At 42.7% G+C, this 27466-nt stretch overlaps 1 protein-coding gene across 1 annotated transcript in view; it reads right to left on the reverse strand.

The window, feature by feature from the left end:
• Nucleotides 1–6181: 6181 nt before the first annotated feature.
• Nucleotides 6182–27466, reverse strand: part of LOC149450441 (uncharacterized) — a gene marked incomplete at its 5' end in the record, with an annotated part of 316412 nt that continues 295127 nt past the window's right edge. The window contains 9 exon segments of the mRNA XM_089691949.1: nucleotides 6182–6299; nucleotides 11342–11484; nucleotides 15240–15386; nucleotides 15851–15994; nucleotides 17202–17348; nucleotides 18278–18421; nucleotides 23174–23332; nucleotides 25006–25155; nucleotides 27256–27399. Of these exon segments, the coding sequence (XP_089548075.1) occupies nucleotides 6267–6299; nucleotides 11342–11484; nucleotides 15240–15386; nucleotides 15851–15994; nucleotides 17202–17348; nucleotides 18278–18421; nucleotides 23174–23332; nucleotides 25006–25155; nucleotides 27256–27399 (1211 nt within the window).

The following is a 27466-nucleotide window of genomic DNA, read 5'->3' on the forward strand; positions in this document are numbered from 1 at the left end:
CACAACTATTTGTTAGTAACCAATATGTAGGCAGGTGCAGTCTGTGTCTCCACTGTAGTTGGCATTCGGCAAGCGGTACCACAGCCTGGAAAGGAAGTCAGAGAAACCTACTTTCTCCATGGCTTCCAGGTCTCTGAAGGCAGCGTTTCAGTTGACAGCTCTGCATCCGGGTAATCCTTGGTGGCCATCTTGGTTCAGCAGAGGCTATATAAGTCCCTGCCCCTAGGTTCTGGCATGCATTTGGCGTGGCGCAGAGACAGGTAGCAAGCCCGTTATGGACAAAACTAACAGCAGGGAAAGGTTCCTGACAAGGAGGGAATGTAGAGCTCGCAACTTCTCTGAACATCTTTCTGTTTGGGTATGAGACAGCCAGGCCGCACTGTGCCCCTCATCACAAGCACTGTCAGACCGAAACCTGCTCTTTACTTGCTGCTGGAATCCATGAGTGTCCCTGGTTGGGGTTTGTTGTGACTGTTTGCATTTCTCCAATAAACGCTTTTATTGACTTTGTGTTTTATTGCCACTGCATCCTACCTACAAGTAGGTGCGCAATCTTTACATCAAATCAATACCTCATTTATGAGAAACTATAATTTAAGTATGAGATAAAAATATCAATGATATCATTAACGAGGCAGCGTGAATACTCATGTGACATAAATATGTAAAATGAAAGTCAATAGTAGGCTAAATAAATGAAATATTAGAACAGGTCCTCAACCAGTGTCAGTGTTTAGCCCTTTAAGGCAATAAAGAAACCTTGTTCTAAATTTGTGTATATCTTGAAATAGACATACAAAGTGCCAAACCACCATTAGTGCAAGCTCCTTACCGCATAGAAATGATGTAACAAAGAGATCAACTGCACTTGAGTATTAGGAAGAAGTGTCAGTCATTCCACAATACTTCAAGCCCCACTCTTCAAATTAAGGAGGTGGTAACTGATCCAATAATGTACACAATTTTCACTGGTCAAATGATGAATAAAAACTGTATAGAGTAATATTGCTAAAACTCTATACTTTGTGTAAAAAATACTCACAAGCATCTCAGAAATAAGGCATATTCTGCCGCGCTGCTGTACACCGGCAGGCGTGATGATGTCACAGGCCAAAGCCCCACCCTACATGTTTTGTTGGCAGACATCATCAGGGTGCAGGAAGGGCATTTTCTATCATTCCAGGGCAGGTGCCACTGACAGTAAATCTCTTAGTGGTTGGCTAGCAAGATTGAAATGTTCATAGCTCAGACCATTGGATCATTTTGCAACAATAGGAGGAAGCAAACAATGATCTGAGATTTAGGGAAACCAATATCAATTAAGGCCGACTACAGCTAAATTTAGGATCTATGACCCCATTGCTGTACAATTTCCAGTGTGACCTGCTTATAAATTTCATGCGACTTGAGAAGTCTATGGCACTCAAGTTGCATGAAAGTCTGATCAGAGAAGTGCAGGGACCTTTTTAAAAGTTGCTGTGAATTGAGTCGTATTGATTGGAACAGCCACAATTAAAATAAATGGATTTTCAATTGTCATGCAACTTTGTGTTATGTGAACTGGGGAAGGGTCCCTACAAATTAATACATAAATTGTCTAAAAAGTGGTTTAATTGGACTTGGTTGAAAATTCTCTTTCGACAAAACTTAAACAAACTTCAATTGATTTCTTGTCATTTCCCTGAGCATTGAATATATTACAGATCAGGGTTGATTTTTACGCTCCCCCCTCTGAATGTCACTGTCCTACTTCTGGTCAACCATGATTCCTCACCAATCACAAAAAGAAAAGGAAAAAAAAAAAAATAAATATATCACTATACACTTTTCAGGATTTATGTTTTACCAAAGACATGTAGCAGAATACATTTTGACCTAAATTTATGAAGAAATTCGATTTTTGAATTTTTTATTGTATATGTTTTATAGCAGAAAGTAAAACATTTTTTTTCAAAATAAAGCTCTATTTGTGTGAAGAAAATGAAATAAATTTGGTTTGGGTACAGTGTTGTATGACTGTGCAATTACAAGTTAAAGTAGCAAAGTGCTGAATAGCAAAAAATGACCTGGTTACGAAGGGGGTAAAACCTTCCAGAGCTGAAGGGGTTAAAACAATTCCTGGTGATCCTGCCATAAAGGTCTTTACTAGGGCACTTCCTGTTAAGAGGTGACAATCTATACCCAGTTGTGCACATGTTAATTGGAGAGGCAGGGCAATGACATCACAATCTCCATCTCATCCAACCAGAGAACACATTGCATTCATTGGCATTAATACAAAGTGTTGAATAAATGGCACCCATGCCATGCAGGTAGCTTCCTATGCTCACTAAGCAGCAGGGGAGCTGCTCAGCAGGAACTGGAAGCTAGCGCCCATCATTATAGTGACCATGCCTACTACAGGGATTTCTAGCTGCCCTAGGGATCTCAAAGGTATGGCACATACTATACATATTTACATTGGTTGAAGCTGGACTAATGTAACACCCTGCAGTAATACCAGTTGCAAGATGTTAATTAAGAACAAGATGACAGTGTTTTGCAGTCCAGTTATTCAGACTATTGAAGAAAAGGCTGCTTGGACTTGTATGATGGTAACAGGACTTATGCACTCAGATAGGGAGTGATTAGACTATTTTTCCCAGGAGAGCTGGCAAAGGGGCCAGGGCATATATATTGAGAAGCCCGGGAACTTTACAGGAAAGAATTGGATGGTGAGAGATGGAGGATGGGTGTGTGGAGAAGGTTGTGTGGGACTCTGGAGATCCTGAGCTGGATTGGGTCACTGAGCAGAGACGTAAATAACTGGAGACTGCTGGTGTCTTTGAAGTGTAGGACAGTCAATCCTTCTCGAAGGCAGATCATAGTGCTGTCATTGGAATTGCTCCTTAACAGACATGGGGGGGCCCCCCCCCACACAGAGATTACCTCTTACACTACAAAGACAACAGACCAGGTGAGAGGGTTCCATACCCAGATCATTACAAGTTGCAAGTGATGGTGTTAGATGCCAGTTCAATTTAATACACCTTACACTAGAGCTTATCACACTGAGGCCGAGACTGCTTAGCCCACTCTGTATTATGGTATACCAAGTGTCACCAAGATTCTGAAGCCACAGGACTCTGGCTACAGCAGATGCCCTCAGTAGACAAGATTACATTAGTATCTAATTTCAAGTTCCTTCCAATTCCAAAAAGGAACCTGCTTCACCAGACTAGTTCACCATCTTTAGGGCTTCAACCTCTGCTGAAGTTAGCTTCTTCCCCTTTAAAAACACAAAGGATGAAGGCATGAATTAGCTAAGATTGTAGAAAGAAAGCTTAGAGAGAATCTGTCTTTGACTATACCATCTTAAAAGGGATTCTTAAAGGCTTTTTTTTTAATAAAATACATGTCTATACTTAAATGCTTTGTGCAGTGGTTTTGCACAAAGCAGCATTTACAACCACTAAGGAAATCTTGCCCTTACAGAAGGAAGGATTTGAACCTTAATGTGCACCAACTAGGGCCCCATCAAGCCTGCAGAAGATTGGACACCCTTTACTTACGCATAGATACAAAAAAAAAAAAAAAAAAAAAAAAAAAGAGGGGGGATACTAATCGCTCATAACAAAGTATTCATCTCCAAAGTTAAACCCAGTTACCAAGAACCCAAACGTAAATTAGCCTTGGATCTTGATACTTCCCTCCAGCTCAATTGGGGAGAGATCTCAGAAACTGACAGTTAGAGTGCAGAAAGCTAACAGGAGAGCCTGTGAAAGGATGTAGGACACAGAATGAAATCTGAGCTTTCCACTTTAAGGAAAGTTGAGCACAGCCATAACCTTGGATGGGAATATAGTGGAGAACTATGTCTGTATGTGACCAGAGCCATAGTTCCCTCCTGTAACAGTCACCATGTTATACCTGAACTTAACCATATTTTTGGAACCAGGCCTATGGAAACCATTGACTGTTTGAGAATGTGTCACATTGTGCAAAATTTAAGTCGTAAAATGTTTTCAGCCTCTTTGATTTGTTCATTGGGTATTATCAGCACAATGAACCATACATCTGTGTGATGACTTACACCAAGTCAAACATAGATTAAGCTTTAGGCTACTGTCATAAGTGCTAGATTGTTCATGTTCTCTAAGAGAAATACAGTATAGCCAACACCTAGGAAGTGTGGATGGTACAAGCCCTGCTGGTTGGGAATGAGTGGTGGTCTAGTGGAAGAAGGTCCAACTGCTTGGTGGTGATAGGAAAGGTTTCCCTGGTAACCTAGACTCCCATATCTCATGGGCCTCAGGTGTTCTGTGGACTAGGACTGGCACCAGTGAAAATAAGGGAAGCTTCTCAAATGTGAAAGTGTATGACGTGGAATAGGGAACAACTTTAGGTGCATTACAGTTTATTATGAGCCAGTCTATTTCATGGATTATACAGATGCATGGTTAACGGATTAATGGTTGACTGGTTAACACTTTGGCTCACTCCTTACAGATTTGGACCTAAAGGTTGTTTGTACATTCATCAAAAAGGGAACTGGCTGCTACTACAAGTGACAGCTCAATATCTGTTCTTGGGTCAGAAGATGCCACTACATGTCACATTATAGTGCTCAGGCATACAGGCTAGAATTACATATTGTTGGAGGTTTTAATGATTAGCGACAATCAGGGGCAGACTGACCATTCGAGCACTCTGGTACTGCCTGAGGGCCCGAGGTCAGTAGGGGGCCCCATGAAATGCCCCTGGTACTTTATAGGCTTTTTGGGTGCGCTTTGAGCGTGGGCAAGGACACAGGGGCTCCATGAGTTGTCAGTCCGCCCCTGGCGACAACTATCACAGCACCTGCTTACATCCTGAGTGGAGAGTGAGTTGTATTTCCGTACTTGCACCTGGAAGGAACCTGAGAGGAGTAAGTGGTATTGCTGAAGGGAGCGTATACGGCATCTTCCCGTGACGAGATAGTATCCTTAAGGATCATGGGGTGATCCTAAAAAGAGTTGGCCCTTGCGGTCACGGTTTGGAGGTGAGGGGGCATTTCTGCTATTTGAGGATGTCACAAGAGTTGAGACCACCTGTTCATCACTTTTTGAAGTTAAGTGAAGATCAGATAAAAAAAAAATCTCAATGTCCAATAACTTGTGTGGTTGATGTTATTTTTTGAAATTGTGATCAGTGCCAATCTTAATTAATGAAAACCAATTTGATTGCTTTCCCTTAGTCATAAGGGATCACTTATATACATCACATCATTAGTCCCCTATTTTGGGACAGGGGGGGGGATTTGTATTTGTATAAAAGGGATTCACAGAGTGTTGCAACAGGCTATTCCTGTGCGTTTCACTAGTTTTGCACTTGACTGGATCCAGATTGGATCAGAGCACTGTGGGTTACTACATATTAATTCACTTATTGCATTATATTTATTAATTTATGGTTTAGTGCTTCACCATTTCATTTATTATAGGCATTTAGGTTGTGGTTTTAAATGCTTGTAAAATGCTTATAAAGTGCCTCAAAACTACACAAGGCATTTGAGAAGCATTTTTAACACTTGTAAAGCCACTCTAATGCCCATAATAAAGCTAATTAACATTAATGCCCATACTAAAGCTATAGGAGCGTCTGGCAAGTTAGGGCTTGTTCACACTTGACTCAATTTCTAAGTGTTCCCAATCATCCTCATGCTGGGTTGTTTGCATCTTTGAGCCATGGATTCAATACAGGTTCTGTTAATTGCAAGTGGATTCTGTGTTTACTGCCACTGCACAACTGTAAGCAAGGGGCTGCTACAGACAAGCTTCCACTGATTTAAATAAGTGGCTTTTTTTTTTTTTTTAAATACACAGTAAGCAGGCATGGCTCACTATTGTCACCATCAGGAAATGTGCCCTGAGACATGCTATGCAGCTACCAATGAAGTGTATGCATATTAGAGGCATCAACAGAACAAAATGAATTGGTGAAAAATTCAAATCATTTGCAATACACAGCACTTGTCACTTATTTTGGATTGCACATCTACCATCAGCTTTAACCATTAAGCTACAAAACATTTTTAGATAGGATCTTCCAGTGGATAATCAACTGGCGGGTCCTTCTTACCAATTAGGTCTGCCTATATCAACTTAATAAGACAACACTGAATGCGATGCACAGGATTTTTTTTTTATTGAAGTATTGTTTGATTTTTTTTTTGTATATTACATGATCTATGCACTTATTCAATTTTCCAAAAGTATTCAAGGGGAAGATTATTAACTCCAGACACTTCATGGGTTTTCAAGCTGTGCCACGCTACCGTCCTGCAAAAAGTCAAAGTAGAGATGAGTAGCTTTGATTTTACAATGTACTACTACAGATTAGTAAAGTATGTGTAGCCAAAACATTTTACTTTCATTGAGAGATGCTGTTGATTGAAAATCAAAAATCAGAACCAGTGGGTTAAGCTGCCCATTTCTGCTTTTGAATGATCTTCAGTCAACAGCCTTGTCTCAATGAACTCTGAGAAAGTAGAAAATAGTATCAAATACAGTTATTTTTATATTCCTGGTGCCTATCCATGGGACCATACCTGTCATCTGTATGCTGCCATATAATAATCAGGAAAAAGCAAAAACTGTATTAAATACTCACCATTATTTCTTTCCTGGTGCCCATTAATGGCCGCATACAGAAGAGGCATGCTATATGCAGGGACCAGTAAAATTACAAAAAAAAAAAAAAAAATCGAATTTTATTTAGTTTTGGATGGAATAGAGAATGGCTTAAAAAAAAAAAAAAAAAAAAAAAAGCAAAAAATGTCCCCAATGGAAGATTTTTTTGACAGCTGAACAAGTGGAGCACTCTTCTGCACTTATAAAGTTTTCCCACACTTCTGGTTACATTTGAGACAGGAAGGAAAGGAAAATATGTCCAAGGGGATGCAGACAGCAAAATAAACTGAAGTTGATTGTAAACCTTTAATAATCTGTAGCTAAACTCAATTTGCCATGTAGCTGGCCAACCCCTTATTTGATCAAGTCTTACTGTAATAATGCTATATCCTTTGATACCAAATTATGGAGAAATAATTTGGCAATAAATATGAAAACTGAGCTCTTCATTGCAACCTCTATGATGAACGAACAAGTGGAACAGACTTGTCCTCAAGGCAGAACCATGGGGAACATCACTTGCAACTTTAGACCATTCCAAGGATGAGTCATTTATCACTGCCTTCTGGACAGTTTCCTATCCATGTACATACCGATGACAGTTTGGTCTGACAAGAATGGCCACCTGTATGGAATAGGTGAGAGAATTTTACAACATGATGTGGTCTTTGTTGGACATTGAATGCACCGCCCAATAAAGACAAAATCCTTGATGTAAAAGATTCCCTCAAGCATGCTCTTCCATTCAAGCACCTTATGCAATCATTTTTTGGGCTTGCCTCCTCACACATCCTCCTTGGAATAAAACCAGCATCCCAGGATAATCCAAAACGGAAGTCAGATAAGCATCAAGAGTGACCTATATCTGCATGGGGACAGAAATATTCCCTGCCAGTTCCCGTTGCCTGACCTCCAAATTGGGTGCCTTTCAACCCTTGCTAATGCGAGTAATGATTCTATGTTATTATTTTGATTTATAGAACTCAATACAAAACCCAAATACTACACAAGGATCTCCCCTGGGACTCTTAGCCTTCTCTTGTTCACTCTCTGGAGGAACCCTAGCTGAGAAACCTTGAAGCAAAGGTTTCTAGGGGTTCCTTGAGCAATTTATACCTCTCAGATAGGTTTCCACTGACATTGTTTTTTTAGCTTAAGGGGTCAATTCTTCCCATTGAGCAGTTGTAAGGATTATTCTTCCGACTGACCATCACACTAATGTATCATCCAGTGCACAGGGCAAAGATTGTGATTGATATGGTAAAATGACTATTCGGTTTCCTATTGTATACATATTTCTATACATCTACTTTTATACTTTATATATTTTCATACAAAACATTTAGCAATATAATGTATATTTTCTGCCTGCTGGGCTTTGTGGTACTTTAGGAAATCCTTGCTCAAGAAATGTCTGCTCACATGCACCAACCCCCTCCCATTGTGTGGATTTGAAGACAGACATATTTTTCTCTTTCTATAGATAAGACTTAGAAGATCAAGCCTATACTCTGACGAAGATTGTTTTCGTGGAAATGACCAATAAAAGACTAATATAATGCTTATGCAGTGCTCACATGACTCATATATAAGCTCATTTTGCATATATAAGCTCACTTTCGCATTATAATAAACTAGAAGTGTTCATAGACTGAACTTGTGTCAATGTGAGTCTTCCAGTGTGTGCACATTCCAGAACTAGCTAGAATGATTACTTTGGACAGGAGCAGATAATCACTGTACATTTTAGTCTTCATCTAGTTCAAGATGACGAATTGTGTCCTCTCCCTTCCTTCATGATGTGCAAGCTTAGGGGATCCTGTGCCCAGCAGTCACTTGAAAAAGCACTGCTGCTGTCAATACTCCTGTCAGCCTTGTAACAGATGGAAGGCACCCCCCCATCCCTACAGTAAACCATTGCACCCAAGGCAGCTGACCCTCCTGCCCACCCCCTGTCCCAACTCTGCCTGCATGCATGGAATGCATGTACCGTATGTAAAAAACCTTGAGACTTTACAACCATTTTAAGTACAGTATGAAGCAAAAAAGTTTTCTAGTTTTGGATAAAAGTGTGGAAAGATTAGAACCCGTTTGTGGCTATATCCATGTCAGTTAAAGAGACGTCTAGTGGTTTTACTAGACAAAGTGAGAAGAAAAATCATAAAAAAAAAAAAAAAAAAAAAAAAGGAAAAAAAAAAAAAAAAAAAGCTCTTTACTAGAACAGGGAATAGCTAGCCATATTAGATTTGTTTTTTTTAAATTTTATTCTACATTGTAGCAATCTCCTCAAAATAACAGCCATTAATGTCTAAACTGCTGGCAACAAAATTGAGTACACCCCTAAGTGAAAATCTCCAAATTGGGCCCAAAGTGTCAATATTGTGTGCCCACCATTATTTTCCAGCACTGCCTTAACCCTCTTGGGCATGGAGTTCACTAGAGCTTCAAAAAGGTTGCCACTGGAGTCCTCTTCCACTCCTCCATGACAACATCAGAGGTCGTAGATGTAGAGACCTTGCACTCTTCCACCTTCCGTTCGAGGATGCCCCACAGATGCTCAATAGTGTTTAGGTCTGGAGACATGCTAAAGAAGCTGAGGGTAAAGGCGATTGACTGGCCAAGCAAGGCAGTGGTAGTCTTGGAGGCATGTTTAGGGTAGTTATGTTGGAATACTACCCTGTGGCCCAGTCTCTGAAGGGAGGGGATCATGCTCTGCTTCAGTATGTCACAGTACATGTTGGCATTCATGGTTCCCTCAATGAACTGTAGCTCCCCAGTGCTGGCAGCACTCATGCAGCCCCAGACCATGACATTCCCACCACCATGCTTGACTGTAGGCAAGGCACACTTGTCTGTACTCCTTACCTGGATGCCGCCACATGCTTGAGACAAAGATAAACTTATTCGGTTCAGTTGGTGTCAAACCACAGGACATTGTTCCAGTAATCCATGTCCTTAGCCCGCAAACAGTTTGCTGAAGACAAGCAGACTTTGTGTATAATCTTTAGAAGAGGCTTCCTTCTGGACCGACAGCCATGCAGACCAATTTGATGCAGTGTGTGGTGTATGGTCTGAGCACCGACAGGCTGATCCCCCACCCCATTCAACCTCTACAGCAACGCTGACAGCACTCATACGTCTATTTCCCAAAGACAACCTCTGGATATGACGCTGAGCATGAGCACTCAACTTCTTTAGTTGACCATAGGGAGACCTGTTCTGAGTGGAACCTGTCCTGTTAAACCGCTGTACAGTCTTGGCCACCGTGCTGCAGCTCAGTTTCAGAGCAACAATTCTTTTTTTCAGATCCTCAGTTCTTTGCCATGGGGTGCCATGTTGAACTTCCAGTGACCAGTATGAGTGATACCAAAGTTCACACCTGCTCCCCATTCACACCTGAGACCTTGTAACACTAACGAATCACATGATCTTGGGGAGGGAAAATGGCTAACTGGGCCCAATTTGGACACTCACTTAGGGGTGTACTCACTTTTGTTGCCAGCAGTTTAGACATTAATGGCTGTGTGTTGAGTTATTTTGAGGGAACTAACATTTACACAGTTATACAAGCTGTACACTCACTACTTTACATTGTAGCAAAGTGTCATTTCTTCAGTGTTGTCACAAAGAAAAAATATTTACAAAAATGTGAGGGGTGTACTCACTTCTGGGAGATACTGAGTATCTGCTACATTTTAGGTTTAAATTTTTTATTGGTAGTGTGCAAGGCATGTGCACCTTTTTTTATTTTATAGTTCCATACTGGCCTACCCCAGCCCCTAGGGGTCTGCACAGCACTGCCTTATTGGACTGAATACTAAGGTTTATGAAGATCCGTCCACATATGCCATATCTGGCCCTTTGAGCGCATGAGGTTTCTTTTTCGCGAAAATAGAAGTCTATGGCTCAGTGCAGCTATCCTGCAGGAAAGCCACAGGTGCACTGTGCTGCACCCATGGATCAGTGGAAAAGCAGCCTAACCACCCTTTTTTGCCAATATGCCCATTGCAAAAGTGGTGTATGTGATGTTTTATACACTGACCCTTTCCTCTTCCAGCTTCTGCGGGCACCACTGTCCAAGCTGCAAGAAAGGTCCCAGGAGAAGAGCACTTTGTCATCACTCCACCAGGAGGAGTTGGCGCTACAGGGGAAGCATCGGTTTATGCGGTTCCTGCTCCATCTGTAGCCACCTGTTTCTATTGCGGTCGGTGCCAGCTCCATGCATTCTGATGCTCTGGGATGGTAGGTAAGCAACCCATTGATTGCGATCTGGGCTGCCAACCCACGATCCCAGAGCATGGACATGGCTCCCCTGGTTTGAGGTCTCTGGTCACATCAGAGGGCTCCACAGGCCATGGGTTGAACACTCCTGCCCTACACTAACTGATAACAGAGGGACCACTCAAGCTTGAAGTAGAAAAGAGCAGCTGAAATGGCCAGATGAATAGGGTAATATACAGGGGTGGAGGGCATTGCAAGGATATAGGTCATCTAATCCCACAGTTAAACTTAGAACCAGAGTTGTAGGGGTTCAATTACTTTGCACACTCAGAAAACAGCTGACAGATGCAAAGTTTAGCTTGCCATTTCCACCCATTACTGCTATGTGAATGCATAAAATATTTCATTTGTAAAAATGTAATCATTACAAGTTAAACAAGTATTAATATCTCAAAGGGTGCAGGGGTCACCTTATTCTGTGGGGAGAAGCACCATGGGACATTAGGATTGCTGGAGTCGAAGCAGCAGCCTTTGGAATGGCATTCGGTCGCACTGATCCCCGAGTAGCCGCAGTCTTGCCTTTGGTTGGAAGACACTGAGCACTGAGCGTTATCTGGTAGATAGATGACACCAATCACATAATAGATCAGACAGTTCACTTGTACTGCATATATATCCATAAACTGTGCACTTGACAGACAAAATACATGGATGATCAAATACAAATGTTATTTGGCTTTATTCTCAACATTTATACACAATTTATATGCATTTCTAAAGCCGATTACCAGCTGTATAATGTAGCACCCTCCTATCTAGGTTGTTAAAGGCGCCAAAAATGAATTAAATTTACCTATCCTAATCATTGGAAGAGAGGTTAATTTCTTTGGGCTGTTCTAGATCTCAGAGGCTGCAGGTTTGATTGCTACCTCATGCCTTCTTGAGGCTTCTGGAACATAGGGGGCTGGGAGAGTCAAATGAGCAGCTTTAATTATTCTGCTGCAGCCAATCCCTGGGGAGGGGTGCCCAGTAGGTGGCTGGAGGGCAACAAATAGCCCTATTCTTGTGCTGCTAGACAAGTTCCTTGCCTCAGGGCCTGTTGCCCCCTTTGAGACAGCTTGCTGAATTTGCAGTCACAGCTGTGGCAGAGCTGGGGGGGGGGGGGGGGGGACACAGCTATTTCTAATCAAATTTGCACCCCCACATCACAGGCTAGATCCAGCCCTGCTTAGTTGGCTTCATTGTAAAAAAAAAAAAAAAAAAAAAAACACAAAAAAAAACCACGACAGTATAATGCCAGGCTAGGGCAGTAAGAGTATGTGATTAGAGTGGTATTGTGGCAGGTTAGGGTTGGCTGGGGGGAGGGCACAACCAAAATCTGGGGGCATAGTCCATCCCAGCAGCCTGCTAGATTCAGCCACATAACTAAGCAATTTCACCTAAGGATCTGGTCTGAAGAGCTTAAAAAAAAAAAAAAAAAAAAAAAAAAAAAAAGAGTGCCTGGTGGAAGTTGGAAAGCATGTAGGTGCCCTGTGGCATGGTGAGTATTAACCTCCCCCTCACTTAGGGGAGTCTGGTGGAAACTAGGAACTCAGCAGTTGTCCTGGGACAGATATGTCTGGAAGAAACTGAGTAAAGGAGTTACAAAAACAGCCTCTGGACATTTCCCCCAGCCCCAGTTCGTACATTCCATCAAGAGCAGTAATGTCATACAAATCTGCCAAGGTATGAACAGGTACAGAGATAGTGCAAATCTTGGAAGCCCATCATCCAGTTTCACCAACCATGAAAGGCATTTAACTTGCAAAAAAAGGTTCAGGCACCGACAGGCCTGATAACCATAGGAAAACTCCTAGGTACACAGTAAGGCCCATACCAAATTCATAGCAAAGTATTTTCCTTCAGTATTCCTCAATTCATAATTAACCGCCTCAGATTCAGGTTGGCCTACTGTAGTGGTGTTGTAGTCAAGCCATCCAATATATTTTGGACCTTGTGGAATTTTTGGGGACATACATGTGATTATGTCCCTTTATAGAAAAAGGAACGATTGCATTCACTAGGGATTTCCAAAACCTCAGGGTAGGGGCAGTAGCTGACTTCCACTTCATAATGGACTTTCTAGCATAAAAGAGTAAGAGGCCCAGTAGTGTCCCAATAGACTTTCACTAGCCCAAGGATACACATATCCACTTGGAGGTGAGATGCGGATAGAGGTCAGGCAGGTAATAAGCTGAAGGACTGACATCCAAGATTTGTATATGAAGGCTCGTCCATAGCATATAAAAGTAGTCAGCTGGTTCTGCTAGACAGCACCAACAACGGAGAGGGCAGTTTGGGTAGATTCTATGAGGGGTCAAAAAAAATCCTAAGTAGAATTTTGAACTGAATTTGTCTTTTTCTGGAAGAGATATTCCCATATGTCCTCCCCATCCTGCTCCAGCAACTCTATCACGCCTTGGAGAGGTTAAGGTCCTTCTGGTTGGCAAAGTAGGCTGTAAATCCTTGTGTACTACTTTTGACGGTTAGGGTGTCAGCAGTAGCTCTTTTTGAGATTGCTTACAGGGTTTCAGTTATGACCATTCCTTTTAACCTTAGGTATAAGGCTGTCTAAAGAAGCCTCCAGGCTGGAGCAGCAAGAAAAGGAAACTGGCAAGAGGGATCTCCATTACCCTGCAGTCTGGAGAAGACAGCCTGCCTAGCCTGGGTAGACACAGCAAAAGGTCTGGAAGCAGTCTCATCCAAAGCAGGGCCCACGAGGCAGAGCTGCCAGATGCAATATCCAGCAAGCTCTAGGACAGTGTCACAGCTTCTTAAATCTCTCTTTGGGACACTCTAAGGCAGCTAGGTGGGCTGGTAGTAGCCCAACGTACAAAGTTAGGAGCACTGAGGAAGCCGGAATCTGGGGTGAAATGTGTATAGGTGGAAGATGCTGAGCCCTAGAAGTTTTGAACTGAGGACCATCTGGGAAAGCGGGGTGGTGAGCTATGTAATTAAATTATACCTTATATGCTGGCTTGTTTTACATTTTAGAGTAAACTGGAGGATTGTATACTGTGGTGGTGCCAGGAGAGGAGCTGGAAGACCAGAGGGTGTTCACAAGTCTGTACTCATGTTAAGTTCATAAAGCGAGACAAGAGGAAGCAAGAAATCTCTCCATATAGAAGCAGACCATCAGTAGATGGGATCCAACTAAGCAATGCATTGCATCATAGTACTGTAGTCAGGCATACTACCAGCACATACTTTTGAAGGTCCCCTTTGATTTTTTTTATGGTGGTGGTGAAGTACTGTGGATGTTCTGGAGGAGTTTTCGCAACTGATTGGTCTAGAGGAGTTTCCACATATGCAGTCCATCATCAGCATATAGAGCCATCAAGACCAGACGGCCAACTTTCTGCAACATCTAATGCGATATTCGACCTACCATTCAAGGTGATCAATTATCTGTGGTGAGTGGGGCTCTGGAGGGTGGGGGGGCGCTATGCACAGAGAAATGCTATGGATAAGACGACTAACCATTGTATCACTTAGTATTCACATTTGATACCGATGGGGATTTTTTTGGACCTTTCATATGTTTGCACAGTTATTGGACACCATAGAAACCCACTGTACACAGTTTGATCACATTGTATATTTGCCATTTTTTGCACTATTGTCATTTGAACATGTTTAATATACATATTGGTTTGTGTTTTATTTGTCAGTCCATAGAGCATTGAAGTATGTGCACATTTGTATGGACCCTTTGTTTTAGTAGAGGCAGCGCAGCAACTTTTACGTTTGAAGCTTTATCATAAGCTACCTGCAAGTAAAAATATACAAAGTGACCTTACTACCACTTTGAAGTAACAACTGCTGAACCTTAAAGCATGAAACATAGTCAGCATGCTGAGCCTCCAACCCAAAAAATTACACCCCGCTACTTAATTGGCAAGACTGTTCTTGGCTCTTGCCTGCACAGCCACGTCATACTGTACATTCATAGCAACAGTGGCAGAGGGACTGTATTGCACAAATACACTGTCATCGCACTTTTAGTTCATGGATACTTCCTGCAGCTTATTAGCTGGGGAATGAGGAAGAACCTGCAAGAGCCAGCACATTGTACCTATGATTCACTGATTTTTGGTTCAATGCTTTGCAGGTTCAAAATAAAATTAACATACATTTTTGCAATATTGGTGCATATTTTTTGCAAACATAGAATTCTCCTTTAAACTGTCAGCAGTGCAAAAAAAGTAGAAGCATTGCTAGTCTAGCCACAGCAGACATGGATGGTGGATAGTCTGCCCTGTTAACTTTTTACATCGTGTTAAGATGATTTTGCCAAGATTATGTAAATCAAGCAGCAGTGCACTGTACCTTGAGCTAGAGAGTAGAAGCACCAGTTCACCCCAGGGATGCTGGAATCAAAGCAACAGTTCTTGCTGGCACATTGTGATGCGCTAATCCCAGGATACCCACAGTTCCTCCTCCGATAGGGAGAGCCACCACACTCCTGGGTGTTATCTAAAGGCAAAAACATACATAACAGCTGGGCTGCCAAACATTTTAACACTTTAAAGATTTGTTATAAAGTCTAAGGGGTGCATGGTGGTACATGGCATATTGAAGAACAGGGCCTGTAAGCACAGATTGTGGTGAAAAGGAAAAGTATGGAAGGTCATCACGAAGAGTTAACTCAGCAATGGATTTAGTTAAAGGAATTTAGTTAGTATGGGTAACCCTGAATTGGTGGAAATGTTCTAGCAGCCCAGGATACCCACAGTTCCCTCTGATTGGGCAAGCCATAACACGCCTGGACTTTAGCTGAAGGCAAACGGAGTAAATAAAGATGGTAATAGCCAGGCAGCCAATAGCTTTAGAACTGAGATCTACTATAAGGGTATAGGTGTTCATGGTTCTAGCCATATACAGTATATTATGATTTATCATATTAAATAAATTATAGGACGTTTAATATTGCATCTTACTTTGGGCTTTTGGAGAGAAGCACCATTTAACCCCAGGAACAGATGAGTTGAAACAGCATCCCATAGAATAGCACTCCCTGTCTGTAATTCCTGGATATCCACAGTCTGTTCTGTTAGCTGGACTCGCACAGCACTGAGCCTCATCTGTAGAGAAAAAGTGGAAATAAGAAGAGATTAGACTTTTGGGAAGGGAGGAAATGGGACAGTAGGGTAGAAGTGTAGAGATGGGTATGGGTTATCAAACTGTCAGATCTTCTGTGTTGCCAAAGTCAACAGCCAGCAACAATCAGGAATGGTGTTGTAGAAAGTCCTGACAGGCAGAGCAACAGCAAATAAATGCATTACCAAATCAATAGGTAAATGCATAGTTGGACAACATTAGCTGTTAACGGCAACAGCACTGTGATTAGCTAGTCATGTTGAGGCAGACATACATGGTGGGCAAACCTTCTCTGCTTACCATTTCTTCTTAAAATGTTAGTGGCTTGGTAAGACACCCTTGGCTTGTACACCAAGCAGTTTAGAGTAACAGGACCAATTGTGGTTTCGAGTCACACTAACATTTTTTGTTCTCGCTTGAGTGACACACAAGGCTCACTGTGATTCGCTTGCATGGGGCCCACAAGGATTCCTGAGGTTGCCAAGTAGAAATCTCCAAGACCTTGCCTCTGACACCATGGGAGAAACCAAGCCTGGCCAGAACCCAACATCTCCATATTTAGCCTGTTCTAGCTGTGAAGTACAATCCCAACTAGGCCATGCCCAAGAGTAGATCCCCATTGGTAGAGAACACCATACCAGACTCCTTAGGAAGGAAGTTAACAACCATAATGTAACAAACCATACAGGATTATGGTAGCACCCTGCCTGAACAAAAAGTGCAACAGTTCTTAAATTACAGGGTTGAAGGGAAAGATGAGACCCACACCCTAGCAGCAGGTAGAATATGGTAATTGAATTCCTCCTTGGGAGGAATGCAATCTGTTACCTCGCCAGTCCATATGAGCTCCCCCTTCCAGGAGAAGTATGTTGAGTTGGCTCCTGATTACACTATTCTTCCCAGATGGCCCTAGATAAGATCTGATACTCTTCCTCACCAGGCTGAAGGTTGCACACACTAAAGCATTCCTCATGCTTCCCACCAATCCTTTTTAAATAACCACCAAAAGGAACACTAATAACCAGAGCAAGGTTGCCAAGCAAACTAGAACAGGGTACCACCTTAAAGGACTAACCCAGTCACTGCCTAAAATTACACGTTCCACCACTCATTGTGGTGTCTACAATAACTGCAACAGGGATCCCTCTATACACACATCACATCCTGCATTCCTTTATATCAGCACTGTACCTTGTGCCTGAGAGTAGAAGCACCAATTCACGCCGGGGATACTGGAATCATAACAGCAGTCTCTTCTGGCACATTGGGAAGCACTGATTCCTGGGTAGCCACAGTTCCTTCTCAGGTAAGGAGACCCGCCACACTCTTGTTTTGCCTCTGTGAAAGTAAAAAAATGACAGACACAGACACACACACATATATGGATATATTGCAGTGTTTTAAATATAGGTTATTTGACTTGGCTTTTAGTGTGCGACAAAAAGCTTAGGGCTGGTTTCCCAGCTGTTTGTTGCATGAAAAACACATTGCTGAAATTAAGGAAACCGCACAAATGTGTCCAGATCAAGAGATGAAAAAAATAACAGATACAAAATATAAAACAAAGTCCATAAAGTGCATCTGCTAAAATAATGTATTGGGTTAGGACATATGTATGAATAGGACCACCAATTAATGGTGTTTATGAATTTATTATTGCACAATTTTAGCACAACAGTTCACTGTTGCATGAAAACATTGTTTACAGCTTTTTGTTGGAATTCACTTTAAATGGCACTCCAATGCACCATGCAATCAAAGCCCAGTGTAAATGTGCTGCAAGGAATCACAATTCAAAGAACCATCTGTGCTTTGTGGTACATTAAGAAAAAAAAGGTACATGTCTTGTGTGCTGTGGTGTGTTGGCAGGCAATGCACCATAAAACACCGGTGAGCTGAGAATGAGGTCTACATATTTTCACTGAATGCACCAATCTACAGACATTAGATCATGTGAGCAGTTCAGAAGCGACACTATATAGTGATCGGGGGTTTAAAAAGTAAGCTCTTAGTAGTCAAATAGTAAGACATGTTAAAAATTTGTCCAAATGGAGTTTTAGCTTCCAGGGTAGAAATGTTCGAAGTCCAGCTCCAGCCAAGACTTTAAAGTTTTGAATGGGGCAGAGTATGGTCAGTCTATTAAGTGTTCCTACTGCAGAGAATTACTCTCACTTCCTGTCAGGACAGGAGGGACATGGGGGGAAACCTTGTAGAGAAGTTCTGACAACTTTCACCGTCTATGCCCTCCTTTCCCTTTGACACAATACCTTTAACATTTGAATGGAAGCACCATTTAACGCCAGGAATACTTGAATCATAGCAGCATCCTCGAGAGTTACATTCGGTGGAGCTGATGCCAGGATATCCACAGTCTGTTCTGTCTTCTGGATTAACAGAGCATTGGACCTCATCTGTGTTATGAAGGATAACGTGAGAAAACATGTACATAAGCTTAGTTCCAAAACTCTAGCATGCAGGTTATCCACCCTCACCAGTAGTACATGTATTGTGGATGTCGTCAAAAGACCATCTAGCTAAAATAGTTTTCTGAAAATACCACCTCAAAACAATGTCTTCGCAAGACCCGAGGACCAGTTTGACTACTGATGGTCTAGACCAGCCATTCTCAACCAGGGTTCCTGGAAGCTAGGGTTCCTCAGAGGTTGCTAAGGATTCCTTGAGCAAAGATGGATTAACCTTCCATCTAATGGTGCCTACATTGTTCCAGAGCCAACATCAATTTGCAAAGCTAGCAGCATAACACCAATGTTTTGTAACTGTCTGGAGGGTTGGCATTCTTTCCACCAAGCACCACTATTGGGGGGATATTGTTCTAACCAACTCCAAATGTGAAGGGCATTCTTCCTTCCTGACCATAATGTAGGGAGGCCTTTTTCCCCACTGACCCCCTAATGAAAGTTTCTTCCCACTGATCCCTATTATGATGAATATTCTTCCTCTCCCTGACCACCCATGTATGGGGGGCCCTCCCCTAAAAGACCACCAATAAAAAGGGTACTCTGCTACCAATGTAAGGGTACATTTCTACCACTGACCAACAATGTAAGCAGGCCCTGCTACCACTGAAGAACAATGTATGAGCTATTCTCCCATGAACCACCAATATATGGGAAGGGATAACTCCCTATTGTTTATTTTTGATAAAGGCTGGTTACACAGTACATGCGTCTTCCTATAGATGGAAAAGGTTCTTAAGTGCAATATACGATTTGCCCTTTACAAGTGAAACAGCAGAACAGCCAAACTAAAAATGTATCCATTTTTTTTTTTTTTGCCTTTTAAGGTCTTGAATTTCTGCTCATGATTGGCCAAGCTATTCAGCTGAGGATTGATGATTAGGAGTGAGTGAATAAGATTTTTAATTTTACTGAAATGCAGGCCTTCTTGCAAGATTTTGATGAAAATGTCACCATTATAGTAAAATGCATTGCCATCAATGAGGAAGGCAAATTAAAAGGTTTATAAGTTAGAATGAGCTTTTGTAGCCATCAAGAGCCATTTTATGCTCATTACAACTGTCCTGGACTTGTCAAAATATCATGGGCTAATAAATTTACTTTCACAGTAAAAAGGGAAAAAAAAAAAATTTCCTTATCCGCTCAATGAGAAAAATTGAGAGAGTTTGCACCCTGTATGGTGGGTAAAGGTTGTTGCTATGGATAGGAGATGGGGGCATGTTGGCTTCTGCACAGTGGCCACCACCATTCCTCCGCTGTTCTGCATTGAATGTTCATAGGGAAAACTGCAGCCGATTTCAAATGCCAAAATGTAGAGCTAAATGAGCATCAGAAATAAACAGTAAGCTTTAATTTCAACCATGCTTAGCCCCGACACCGGATGATGAATGCATTGTTACTTGAGAAAATAAAAAATTTACGGGATCTTTTTTCCCCCACGATGTTAAAATCTAAAAGCACAAAGTCCTATAGGTGGCCATACACCATGGCCAAGGTGCAAAATATTTGTGTAGATACATACAGGTGAAACTCGAAAAATTAGAATATCGTGCAAAAGTTCATTTCAGTAATGCAACTTAAAAAGGTGAAACTAATATGAGACTCATTACATGCAAAGCAAGATAGTTCAAGCTGTGATTTGTCATAACTGATGATTATGGCTTACAGCTCATGAAAACCCCAAATCCACAATTTCAGAAAATCACACTATTGTGAAAAGGTGCAATATTCTAGGCTCAAAGTGTCCCACTCTAATCAGCTAATTAAGCCATAACACCTGCAAAGGGTTCCTGAGCCTTTAAAATGGTCCCTCAGTCTTGTTCAGTAGGAATCACAATCATGGGAAAGACTGCTGACCTGACAGTTATGGAGGGTGTCAGTGATGGTTTCCTGCACAAGGAGGGAAAGCCTCAAAAAAGGCAATTGCAAATGTTGGATGTTCCCCAAAGTGCTGTATCAAAAGCACATTAATAGAAAGTTATGTGGAAGGGAAAAGTGTGGAAGAAAAAAGGTGCACAAGCAGCAGGGAGAACTGCAGCCTGGAGAGGATTGTCAGGAAAAGGCCATTCAAAAGTGTTGGGGACTTTCACAAGGAGTGGACTGAGGCTGGAGTCAGTGCATCAAGAGCAATCACACACACACAGACGGATCCTGGACATGAGCTTTAAATGTCGTATTCCTCGTCAAGCCGCTCCTGAAGAACAATGTCAGAAGCGTCTTACCTGGGCTAAAGAAAAAACAGACCTGGTCTGTTGCTCAGTGGTCCAAAGTCCTCTTTTCTGATGAGAGAAACTTTTGCATCTCATTTGGAAACCAAGGACCCAGAGCATGGAGGAAGAATGGAAAGGCACACACTGCAAGATGCTTGAAGTCCAGTGTGAAGTTTCCACAGTCTGTGTTGATTTGGGGAGCCATGCCATCTGCTGGTGTTGGTCCACTGTGCTTCATTAAGTCCAGGGTCAACGCAGCAGTCTACCAGGAGATTTGGGAGCACTTCATGCTCCCTTCCTCAGATGAGCTTTATGGGGATGCGGACTTCATTTTCCAGCAGGACTTGGCACCTGCCCACACTGCCAAAAGCACCAAAACCTGGTTCAATGATCGTGGGATTACTGTGCTCGATTGGCCAGCAAACTCGCCTGACCTGAACCCCATAGAGAATCTATGGAGCATTTCCAAGAGAAAGATGAGACACGAGACCGAACAATGCAGAAGAGCTGAAGGCCGCTATTGAAGCATCCTGGTCTTCCATAACCACCTCAGCAGTGCCACAGGCTGATAGCTTCCATGCCACGCCACATTGAGGCAGTAATTGCTGCAAAAGGGGCCCAAACCAAGTACTGAGTACATATGCATGCTTATACTTTTCAGAGGTCCAATATTGTTCTATGTACAATCCTTGTTTTATTGATTGCATGTAATATTCTAATTTTCTGAGATTGTGGATTTGGGGTTCTCATGAGCTGTAAGCCATAATCACCACAATGACAAATCACGGCTTGAACTATCTTGCTTTGCATGTAATGAGTCTCATATTAGTTTCACCTTTTAAGTTGCATTACTGAAATAAATGAACTTTTGCACGATATTCTAATTTTTCGAGTTTCACCTGTATAAACAATTTGGGTCATTGGTCCTTTCAGTCACAAATTGCTTGGGTTTCCAGATACATCTTGGGATATTGACATCATGAGGCTTTCCCCCCTCTTAACCTGTTCAGCCAATTCTTGGGCATATCCACCCACCTTAATACCCAGTGGCTGAAACATGCTAGGACAGCATTTTGAAGTGCAACAGTCTGATTCAATAGTGCACATAGTTGCAAAATTCTGATTCCACAGTGAAGAAGATTATGGGAAATTTAGCCTAAACTCTGCAGATAATGGAAAGAAATGTTTAAGATTGTTCTGTATTCACTGAAATATTGAATTTACTACATGTAGCACCCTCTAGGTTTAGCTAGAGGCTAGAAGGCTCTGCAGGTCAGGGCTTCCCTTCCAGAAACACAACTTCCTGGAAGAGGGTCAGAGGAGGCCCAGATCTGCATTTGAGGGACTTTAGCCAATCCCCTGGCAGGGAGCTGGGGTTGGGGAGAGGGCTGTCAGGTGCAAGACCCAACTAATTTAGTTCTCATCTGGGACTACTTCATTGCCAGCTGTTGGAATCCCTTGCCCTGGGATACCCTCAAGGTACCTTCAGTGCAGCTGGATGAAGGGGAATATTCATCTGGGGTCTGAGGAGATCCATCAAGGAGGCTTCAGTGCTCCTAGACAGTTATTGATCCACATTGTACAGTATTTGTTGCCAAGTTTGCCCTCAAGTTCAGTTCCTTGGGCATCCCATATACCCCTAGGACACCAAGTTGTTAACCTCTTATTTAAAACTAAAAACCAGCTCAAGGACTGGATTATTGACTCCAAGTGTGCAAAATGCCTGGCCGTGCAGAGTACCTGAATTTGTCTTGATATTAGCTTCAGTCTTAGGCCTCGTACAAATGATGAGAATATCTGAAGAACGTTTATTTTTTTGCGTGCTAGTCTCATGAGAATTTTCGTAACTTTAGTAACCTGTTTTTGATATGAGACAGGATGCAACTTTGGAAGTGATTTAATGTATTCTTTTGCTTCTGAGTATGCATCACTCAATTTTTTCTGTACAAATACTATATTTACACTAAAATAGTTTGATCCGTTACCTTGAGAATATTTTTTGTGCTTGTCCAGATACTTTTACATGAACAGTCTGCTCTCAAAAGCTGTGTACTAACAAATTGGACAATTACTATAAAAACACATTTTTTCATTCGATTCTCATTGTACATACTAGGATAAAGGAGGGTCAGGCATACCTCAACAGTATGCAGCTGTTTATTACTGTCCAATCAGAGGACTGAGGGTGAGTTCTTGACCAAAAAAAGTTTATAACCAGGTTGTAACCAGGGGCGGACTGACCATTTGGAAACTCTGGCACTGCCTGAGGGCCCGGGGTCAGTAGGGGGCCCCATGAGATGCCCCTGGTACCTTTTTCATAGGCTTTGAGTTTGGGCAAGGACACAGGGGCCCCATGATCCCCATGAGTTGTCAGTCCACCCCTGGTTGTAACACACGCATTATATTTTCGAGTCATACCATTGGGTGGCTAGGTGTAGTGTATTCAGGTAAATACAAGTAAATGTTTGTGAAATACCTTGTGCCTGGGAATAGAAGCACCACTTCACATTAGGGATACTGGAGTCGTAGCAGCAGTTTCGTTTGGTGCACTCGGAGGCACTTATCCCAGGATAACCACAGTCCCTTCTCTGACATGGGAGCACATTACTGCATTCCTCATTGGTGATGTTATTCTCTGTAATGAAATAAAACAAGTTATGATACACCTAGATCTAGAAGGACCATTAAGTAGCTTCCTTCCACAATTGCCAAGATAAGATATGGGACTCTTAGCCAGCTCCTAGGGATGCATTTACCCAGTCACATGCACACAATTTTAAAATCAGATCAATGTGCACCAGGCCAAAGTAGAAGCCATTGACTCACATGGTGTGTTCAGGGAAACAAGTCATGCATGTGCAAGTAACACGAACGCAGAAGTGATCTGTCAAATAAGCCACAGTACTACCACAAAAATTATGTAGCTCAAAAATGTGCAACCTGAAACTTACCACAAAAAAAAAACAAAAAAACAAACAAACAAAGTTAAGTGTATACATAAAAATAAATATGAATAACTTGTTGCTTTTCCTTACTAGTAGCCCCTAGGGGGCAAGATTCTGGGGGCCACAGCTGGCTTGACCAGCTCACATGTAGACTCCAGAGTGTGTTTACATTTAGTGGTGAAAGGCTCCCTTTTCTGGCCATGCCGGCACATTACAGGCCCTTGGACTTCTTTGGGACCATCCTCTTGATGGGGGGATGAAAGTAGATGAGCCCCAGAGGGGCTGGCTTGTAATGTGCAGGCATGATCTGGGAGTATTTAACCACTGCTCTATAGCTCCCTCATCACCTACTCCCATGCTCAGGACTTCAGGCATTTCAGTTCCCCTAGAACTCCCTACAGCAATCTCTCCTGCTATCTCCTACTCCATCTTTAGGCACTCACCCTTTTCAGGGAAGCATTTCCTGCCTCAGTTATACCATCTCCATCAACTGATCCCCACACAGTTTTGGGTCTCTTGCCCTTCCTTTATAGATTGAAAGCATAGGAAAAACACTGTTATGGGGGGGGGGGGGGGGGGGGGAAGAAGCCACATTGGACCCCAGGAACAGGTGGGTCAAAAGCAGCATCCTCTGGAATGGAATTCTCCAGAACCAATTCCTGGAAAACCGCAGTCTGTTAGCCAAACTCACCGAGCCTCATGCATGACCCCTGACCCACTGTCTGGCTGATTGGCCTTGTGCTGATCACATGCACCCTCCCGAAGGAATAAAAGACTAACACACACACGTAAATAGTGACGCCAAAGACTTATCAGGAGATGAGTGGAGGACAATGGAAGTAGGTGAGGATCAGAGAAGACAGGATCAAACAGCCTTTTTAAACAATGCAGATGATTAACTCCTTAGGTTCCACAGTGAGTATTGCAAGCATGCAGGACTGCATATACAGACTGATTCTACTGTTGGTTTAGTAACCATCAATCCCACCTTCACTCAGATGAGATCCACCGATTGTGGACGCCAGAGTTTGTTTACATTCAGGTGAAAGACTCCCTCTCCTGGCCTTGCCACCACATAACAGGACCTTGGACTTCTATGGGGCCATCTCCTGGTGGGGCTGTACTGTGCAGGCACAACCATGAAAAAGGAGCCTTTTGCCGTTGAATGTAAACAAGCAATGGAGGCCGCATCTATTGGATCATGGTAAGTAGGGTAGGATTGTTGGTCAGGGGAGAACCAAAAGAATAGGTGCACTTCAGCTTTAAAGGATGAGGAACAGGCAAACAGTTGCAGGAACTGTTGGCACTATAATATTGGTGTATTATAATAAAAATGGAAAGGATTGGGAAGCATAGGAAAAACCTTGACTGTAGTCATTGGGGTAGAAGCACCATTTGACCCCAGGAATAGATGAGTTGAAGCAGCATCCTCTGGAATGGCATTTTTCAGAACTAATTCCTGGATATCCACAATCTGTCCTGTTAGCCGGACTCATCGAGCACTGAGCCTCATCTATGAACAAATGGAAATATATCTGAATTAGCAATTAATGTTTACAAGTTGTACATTTTTGGTGCTTATGAGGAACTGAGGAAATTCTTTTAAATGTTTAAGTGTGCTCTTAGACAAATTGTGCCTATTCTTTTTGCCCCCTCGCCCTGATCTAAATGATCCTCACCTCACTCAGTTGAGATTCATGAGAGTGCATGCAGGAGGGTACCTACCTGGTAGAAAGTTTTTGCTGCATCTTCGTAAGTGCACCTTTAAGTCCTGGTTGGTGCAAGTAGGGGATGAATATGTTTTGTGACATGTTTCCCTGTATGTGTCACTTCCCCATTCAGTAGGTCATATATACACATTCATGTGGGGGGGGAAAAAAAAAAAAAAAAAAAAAAAAAGTTCAACCTTGTGCATTACTTCAGTAAGAAATTCGTAAATTATACTCACAAGAGTAGCAGTAAAGGCATCCAACATCCAAAACCAAAACAGGGTTAGGAGACACGTGCAAGTTTAAGCCAGAAGGGAGACAAATTCTTGGTCAAGGTGATGCGTTTCGAAGGGGGGGGGGTCCTTCCTCAGAGCCCCCTTGAAACGTGTCAGCTTGACCAAGAGTTTATCTCCCTTCTGGATGGATCTTGCATGTGTCTAACCCTGAGTTTGGTTTTCGATGCTTTATTTACGGCTATTCTTGTTAGTAATTTATGAATTGCTTACTGGAGGTAATGTGCAAGGTTGGTGCGCTTTGTTTTTGTTCTCTACTACAGAGAATCGAGCTTCTCCAGCTTTGTGTTAGCTTCACAACCTTTGATCAGTGTTGGTGGAACATTTAGCATTTTATTCAACTGGCCTTCTGATCTGGGTCCCTGAGCGCAGGAGGTGTTGGATTTGTATTGACTGGTCATTTTGGAAGAGCCTTGGAGACAGTGGGAGATCTGAGGAGTGACTGGCTGCACTCTTAAGGGACCTCAGCCAATCCTCAACAGAAGGCTTGGCAAGGGGCTGGGACTTCCTTAAAGTGTAAGCCTGCTCAGTGGCAGGAGTGTGGAGTCAGTGGAAGAAGGAGAGAGGAAGATGTGAGGCAGAAGGAGGCTGCCAGGAGGCCTAGCGGGTTGGGGCCTGCCTGTGAGGCTGGAAAACTTGGAGCTCACTGGCCCCCCTGAGCAAAGACCACCTGTATAGCTGGGAAGGAGCAGTCCAGTTGATAGGCCTGGTGGTAGTAGTAGACAACCCACAAGCGGTACCGGAGAGGATCTGAGTGATTACAGCTAGACTCCCTGGGCGGATAGGGGAAGGAGCACTCAGGTGGGAAACCAGATTAGCCTTCTACTAGTGACTGTTCCCCCCTTTTAAAAAAGGAACAGGAGCCAGATCCCCTGCCCAGGAGAATCTCCAGATTGGTGAGTGAAGAGAATTTCATCTAGGGTCTGGGATGGTACATAAAGGAGACACTGGCTGTCTCTCCAACAGACTGTTGCAGAATAGAAGCTTGTGGGTAGTTCCAAGAAGTTTGTCATCGTTATCTGTTCCCTTTATGCGTCCTATACCCTCCTTACCCTATGCCAGTTCTAAATCTGAAAGGGTTTGTGACACCTCAAATTTACTGAAGTGTATGAAGCAGCTATTGGAACACCTCTAGGGGGGATAGATCTAGGGGGGCACAGCTGGCCTGAGCTGCTCACATGTAGACTCCAGTGTTTGTTTACATGCAGTGGTGAAAGGCTCCCTCTTGTCTGCATCCGCACTTGACTGTTTCTAGGACTAACATGGGACCATCTCCTTGCTGGGAGATGGAAGTAGATGAGGCCCATAGAAGTGGAGCTGTAATGTGCAGGAGCAACCAGGGAGCCTTTTACCACTGCTCTCTAGTGTCCTCATCACCTACCCCCATGCTGTAAACTTCTTTCAAGGTCTCTCCCTTTGTGTGGAGCTCCCTACCTCAAGCACCCAGGCCATCTCCTACACCACCTTTAGGTGATCTCTGAAAACCTATCACTTCAGGGAAGCCTATCCTGCCTCAGAGCTCAGTTTCATTTTCTCAATCAACTGTTCCCGCCAGTTATTTGTGTCACTTGCCCATCCCTTACAGATTGTAAGCATAGGAATAACCCTTACTGAAGTTTTTGGGGAAGAAGCACCATTTGACCCCAGGGATAGATGGATCAAAGCAGCATCCTCTGGATTGACATTCTTCAGAACCAATTCCTGGAAATCCACAGTCTGTTCTGTCAGCCGGACTCACCGAGCACTGCGTCTCATCTATGAAGAATTAAAATTCTTATCAATAATGTCTACAGGCTGCACATAAAGGTTTGGGTTCATGAGG

This window comes from Staurois parvus, unplaced genomic scaffold, assembly GCF_062004578.1.
Source record: "Staurois parvus isolate SC_StPar_1 unplaced genomic scaffold, SC_StPar_1.0 ptg000574l, whole genome shotgun sequence".
In the NCBI taxonomy this organism is placed as follows: Eukaryota; Metazoa; Chordata; class Amphibia; order Anura; family Ranidae; genus Staurois; species Staurois parvus.